Source organism: Triticum dicoccoides, chromosome 1B (assembly GCF_002162155.2).
Source record: "Triticum dicoccoides isolate Atlit2015 ecotype Zavitan chromosome 1B, WEW_v2.0, whole genome shotgun sequence".
In the NCBI taxonomy this organism is placed as follows: domain Eukaryota; kingdom Viridiplantae; phylum Streptophyta; class Magnoliopsida; order Poales; family Poaceae; genus Triticum; species Triticum dicoccoides.
This window is the reverse complement of record NC_041381.1, coordinates 130,003,340-130,009,403: the sequence shown is the minus strand read 5'-3', so window position 1 is coordinate 130,009,403 and position 6,064 is coordinate 130,003,340. Positions and strand designations below refer to the sequence as shown.

Sequence of the window (6,064 nt, the reverse complement as noted above, 5' to 3'; positions counted from 1 at the left end):
CCCGTGGCTGGGGAGGCGGTGACCCGCGGTGGGGGCGGGCTCCCGCGGCTGGGGAGGCGGCGAACGACGCGGCGGGGGCGGGCTCCCGGTGAGCTACGGCGGCTTCCCGTGGCTCCGGCGGCGCGAGGCTGCGGGAGGCGAACGACGGGGGAGGAGAAGGTGAAGGTCGTGCGGGCGACCGATTTTCTTAGTGCGGGGCGATTAGCGATCGATCATGGCTTGTTGCGTGGTTGGTAGCGTTAAACACAGAACGATTAAGGACCATTAGATTTTGACGATGAATGGATGTGATTGTTTGTATCCGTCCTTTTCTTTCTTTTATAGTGGTAGTAGTAGATAGTAGATTAATCAATACCCACCCACGTTTCCTCGTTCTCTTCTGCCCGCCGCCTGCTGTGCTCTGCTCTCCCCACTGCCCAGTCCAGTCCACACTACCCACCCAGCGACTCCGCCTCCACCGAAACCCCAATGCGGTCGCCGCGACTCCGCCGCCAGCCGGCGCCGGCGCCATCGCGGGCTTCGGATCCGGCGGAGCCCACTGAGGTCTTCTCCGTCGGCGAAGCGGTGGAGGTGTTCCCGGACGAGGGAGCCTACCGCGGGGCCCACCTCCCCGCCGTCGTCGCGCGCTTCGACCCCGACCTCCGCAGCTACGCGGTCGAGTACGACGCCCTCGCCGTCTCGGGGGCCTCCGGCCGCGCTCTCCCGGAGACCGTGCCCGCGTCACAGGTCCGCCCGCGCCCACCGACACCGTCGCCGGCGCCCCACGCTGAGCACGCCGCCGTGGACGCGCTCCGAGACGGCGCGTGGTGGCTCGGCGTCGCCCTCCTCGGCGGCGACCGGGCGGGCGGGAAGGTCGCGGTTTGCTTCCCGGCGACGAGGGAGGAGGCAGAGTTCGACGCGGCCGATGTCCGGCCCCACCTCGAGTGGGTCGCCGGCGAGTGGCGCTCCCCCGAGGACATGGTACGAGTTCCAGCACATCTTGCAAAAAGATCGTCTTTTTGTGCCGTTGTATCCCCATTCAAACTGGGGGAGCCCCCTTTGTTCCATGGTTAGGGTTAGTAGAAGAACATCTTGCAATGTTCGTCGGATTGCTGTTACCTAGGCTTTGTTGTTGAATGCGGTAGCGCATTCATCTCCATGTGATTTCGTGGTTAGGGTTTCTGTGGGGAATCCCATTTTGTTCTCTCGTAGTCTGGTTAGGGTTATGATTTACAAGATGATCTTGCAAATTTGCAATGCGCTGGAGTTTTCTGCATTAGCATTGCAAATGCGAGATTAGTGTCGTTGCTTCTGCGCTTTTGTTAAGTGTGGTATTGATGGATTGTTGCTGAATGTTGTATTTGATGGAGTGCACTTTCTAGGTGTAGTGCTTGTGCCCCACTGTCTGGAAGATTTCAGTTCATCAAATTTATTGAATAAATTCCTCTGGGCTTCCGGAGGGCATGTGTTCTACTCCCTCTGTACCATAATACTTGTAGCTGGGGAACTAAAACTTAGTTCTCCCAACTACTAGTATTGTGGTACAGAGGGAGTACTTATTAACAAATGGCGGTTTGTAGTTGTCAGACCAAGCTAGTTGGATTTGTTGAATGTGTTATATAGATTCATACCGAAACAAAGTGAGCCTAGTTGGTGTACATCTGCAATGAGTTGCTGGTCGATATTGCTGCTGTTACTTCTCCTGACATGTTTTTGTTATAGTAAATATGTATCATACTGAAACAAAGTGAACCTAGTTTGTGACTTGGTGTACATCTGCAATGCGTTGATGGTCGAGAACGCTGCTGTTACTTCTCCTGGCATGTTTCTTTTATTACAGTTTCTGAGCCTCAGTGCAAGTTGACATGACAAGATTGTTATGGAACTACATTCCTGAATTGTTGATGATCTTCCAAATGCTTTATGCTGAAATTTATTGTTTTAGAGGGATTTCTGTTTTCTCCTATATATTACATATGTTGGTATTTTATCTTTTACTTCTAGGTGCGTCTTAAGTGCATGTAATCATCGGCTAGGATAGAACATATGGGATGATTTGGATTCCTTTTCTGATTGCTCTAGAGTTATACTCCCTCCGTCCGAAATGGATGTATCTAGCATAAAGTTGATACCTACTCCCTCCGTCCCAATCTTGTCTCTCAAATGGATGTATCTAGCACTAACTTGGTGCTAGATACATCCATTTGAGGGGCAAGCTTTTTCGGACGGAGAGAGTAGGTATCAACTTCTATATTATGCCCTCAATTGTGTTGGTCATGGTAATTTTATATTAGAGTTTCTTACTTTTCAAAGTTTTCTTTACTTGTGTATTTTTATCACCTTCTTTTAATTATTGGTTGCTGAACAACTACTCTTTGTCTACCAGGAGACATCCAAGAGAACGCCGTATGCGAAAGGAGCACAAATAGAAGTTGCCAGGTTGGAAGCTGATTCTGTTGTTGCTTGGTTCCCTGCAATTGTTGCAAAGACTATCTGGAAAAATAACATCTTGGTGGAGTACCCTTTCTGGAAGGGTAGTGAACGGTTCAATGAGATTGTCGATATCAAGCACATCAGACCTTGCCCGCCACGTGCATCAGTTATTAGTTTCTGCATCAATGATGATGTTGAAGGCTTCCAGGATGATGGCTGGTGGCCAGGGAAGATCACTGAGATCCATCCCAAGTTAACGTATACATTTAAGTTAAGAACTTCAGGAAAGAAGGTTCAGTTACACCAGAACACACTGAGGCTTCGATATGACTGGACTGATAACCAATGGAAGCAAGTTGCACAGGTGTGTACAGAATCTTTCGAGTTACATTTCTTTGAAATGTTTGCACTTTATGTAGATGCTTCCTGCACTGCTTTTATGTGTTTATGTTCTTAGTGCTATAATCAATTTCTATGGTGTGAAAAGGTGAGGATTCTTAAAGTTGCTTTCCTTGTAGCGAAACCTACTTTTACTTATGAATCAAGCCTATTTGCCTCTTTGAATTGGATGATTTCAATCCATATGATTTTTTCTACAGGGAGTGTTGGATAGGCAACCATATCTCTTGGATCGCTTTCCTATGAGGACTTTTAGCATGAGATTGTATCTCTTGGATTTTTTTCCTTTATGTGCATGGCAACTATGGCATACGTTCATGACTAGTATCTAGAGAAAATTCCTGTGTTTTTCCTGTGGTCCAACAGCACAGCTCCTAATCCGTACTTCTATGGTTTTCAATTCCTGTTTTCAGAGAACTTTGCAGTTTTTGTTGACACATGAGCTGTGGTTGATACCAATATTTGCTGTATTAGTGCTTAAGAATTTTGTGGTGATTCGTGATGCTCTTGTTCTGGCATTTTCTAACTATTGCATGGTCAATTGCGCAGTTCCCTTTAAGGCTTTAACTATGAAATTTGTGTGCAGGAACTATGTTAACAAACTCGAGATATTAGATATATTTTCTTCTCAGAATTGTTAACCTGGCTAAATTATTAGTTATTAATCCTGCTGCCGTGATATCTGTTCCAGTGACGCAATATGCAGTTCACCCTGTTGCCTCCTCTTTTTATTGTTTTTCTGGATCAAAGGGATAAAACATACATCTCTGGCCTCTTTTAGCTGAAGTACCTACCACTTCACCACCCTCTTGCAGATACACAGGTAGGAACATATTAAAAACTAAATCAGAGATAATGAAACCTTTTTCTGTTTTTGAGGAAGAATCAGCTCCATTACTTGACACTGCTAAAGAGGCATCGTATTATCTGTACTTAGGAACTAAGGATGACCAAATGTAGCACCTTTTACTGTCTCTTTTTGTTGCCTAGCCTCTTGTCAGTGGATATAGTACTAATCGCCAACAAAAATCAAATATGTTATGAGCCACATCCATGGCAATTGCATCAGCCAGACAATCACTTGCACAGTCAAACTGATTGAGTTTATAACTTGATGAGAGGGAAATTCAAGGAATAGCTGGACTCTAGAGTTCTCTATTCCGGTATTATCAATGCTCTCTCATCCAGCAAACCAAATTAATCAAAAGAATCCCTGGGCAGTTCCTCTAAGTTTGGTGAAATTAGAATAAATCTGTGTTTCGTGTTGAATTCTGAAATTGTAAGATGCGATGCAAACTCATATCTGTTTCAGTAACACAATATGCAATTCACCCTGTTGCCTCCTCTTTTTATTGTTTTTTCTCGATCAAAGGGATGAAACATTCATCTCTGGCCTCTTTTAGCTGAAGTACCTACCACTTCACCACCCTCTTGCGGATACACAGATATGAATATATTTAAAAACTAAATCTGAGAGAATGAAACTTCTTCTGTTTTTGAGGAAGAATTAGCTCCATTACTTGACACTGCTAAAGAGGCATCGTATTGTTGTCTGTACTTAGGAACTAAGGATGACCAAATGTAGCATCTTATACCGTCTCTGTTTGTGTTGCCTAGTGGATATAGTACTAATTGCCAAAAATATCAAATATGTTATGAGCCACATCCACGACAATTACATCAGTCAGATAATCACTTGCACAATCAAACTGTTTGCCTATTCTGGTATTATCAGTGCTCTCTCATCCAGTAGATCAAATTTATCAAAAGAATCTGTGGGCAGGTTCTAAGTTTGGTGAACCTAGAATAAATCTTTGTTGTCTGTTGAATTCGGAAATTGTAAAATGAGATGCAAACTCACATCAACGATGATGATTACTTATTCCTCTGTACTTTATGTTTAAAGCAATTTAAACTGCCAACGTTTCTAACCATTGTCGCCTTTCTATGGCCTTTGGCCATCTTTCAGAATCTGTCGGGAACAAAATTCACAGGAGGCGACAGGGTTGAAGTCAGCAGCGACGAGGAAGGTTTCCACGGAGCGTGGTTCCAGGGGACCGTCATCAAATCCGTGGGACACAAGTTCCTTGTGGAGTACGATGCACTGAAGGACGATGACGAGACCACGCCTCTGAAAGAAACCATAGGGGAGGAGCACATCAGGCCCTCCCCTCCGGCCATCCCTGTCACCAGCGGTTTCAAGGTCCTTGACGAGATCGACGCCTACACCAACGATGGGTGGTGGGTCGGTGTGATATCCGAGGTCCTCAGCGACCAGAAGTACAAGGTTTACTTCAAGGCGTACAAGGAGCAGGATGAGTTTGAGCTCGAGCAGCTGAGGCGTCACTGCGATTGGGTGGGGGGAAGGTGGATGCAGGCTTCCCCGGTAATAACCTCTACCGCCTATCCGTTTTCTCCGCATCTAAGTTCACAGCTGATAATGAAATTAGCACTAGTGATGATGATTTACTGATAGCAGCTAGCACAGCTGGATAGCTACTACCCATGTTTGTCTCATCTTTACATTCAGTTATTATTATCACCATCTGTTTCTTTGCTATCGGTCAATCACATGTGTTTGTCCAAACTCAGTTTTTCATTGACAATCTATGATCCTTGCAGGCATTGGAGATGTGACGGCTGAAGGGATGCACGCATTTTTTGTACAGGAGCCTGGGATAATTAGTACCCATGAGAGAGTGGCTTCACTAGTTATGATGCTCGCTGAACTGAAGCTGTGTTATGCGCATGGAAAGGCCAGCAAATCGGCAGTAGATGGCCTTTCTGCATTGCCATTCCCGCAGCAGGTGAGCTAGATGAGATGTTCGTCGACGGGAGACTTTCACCGTCGCATGTAAGGTTCGTCGTGCTTTTATGTAAACCACCTAAGAACAAACCTGTGTGAACATCGTCGCTATTCACGATTCCGCGAGTCCCCGCGTCTGAAAATCGAGCCGTGCTCGCCGTAGATTGCTGTTGTGCATTCGTTCCGTGTGATCTGGCCTGCATGGAGCGTTTTAAGCACTTGAGCCGAGTGTAACCGCCAACGGTTCGTTCGTCCTTGTGATAACTGTGTTGGCTACGCCCCGGTTTAAAAGTTGGAATTCAATGTGGCGTGAGGGAGGGAACATGGCCGGATTGATTGCCTTGGCGGTAGAGGACGACGAAGGTTTGTTGATAGTGACGACGCGTCGTGGTTGTACTAGGCGCGAGTTTATTTTGACGGGGCCATGCAAATAGCATTTTCTCTGTG

General features: G+C 46.1%; 1 protein-coding gene across 1 annotated transcript; it reads left to right on the top strand.

Annotated features, from left to right (window-relative positions):
• Positions 1-367: 367 nt before the first annotated feature.
• Positions 368-5,794, top strand: LOC119323265 (protein AGENET DOMAIN (AGD)-CONTAINING P1-like). Its single transcript, XM_037596871.1, has 4 exons — positions 368-960; positions 2,366-2,776; positions 4,781-5,197; positions 5,434-5,794. Exons 1-4 carry the CDS (start codon positions 469-471, stop codon positions 5,446-5,448), a joined length of 1,335 nt encoding a protein of 444 aa, XP_037452768.1. The 5' UTR covers positions 368-468; the 3' UTR covers positions 5,449-5,794.
• The last annotated feature ends 270 nt before the right edge of the window (positions 5,795-6,064 follow it).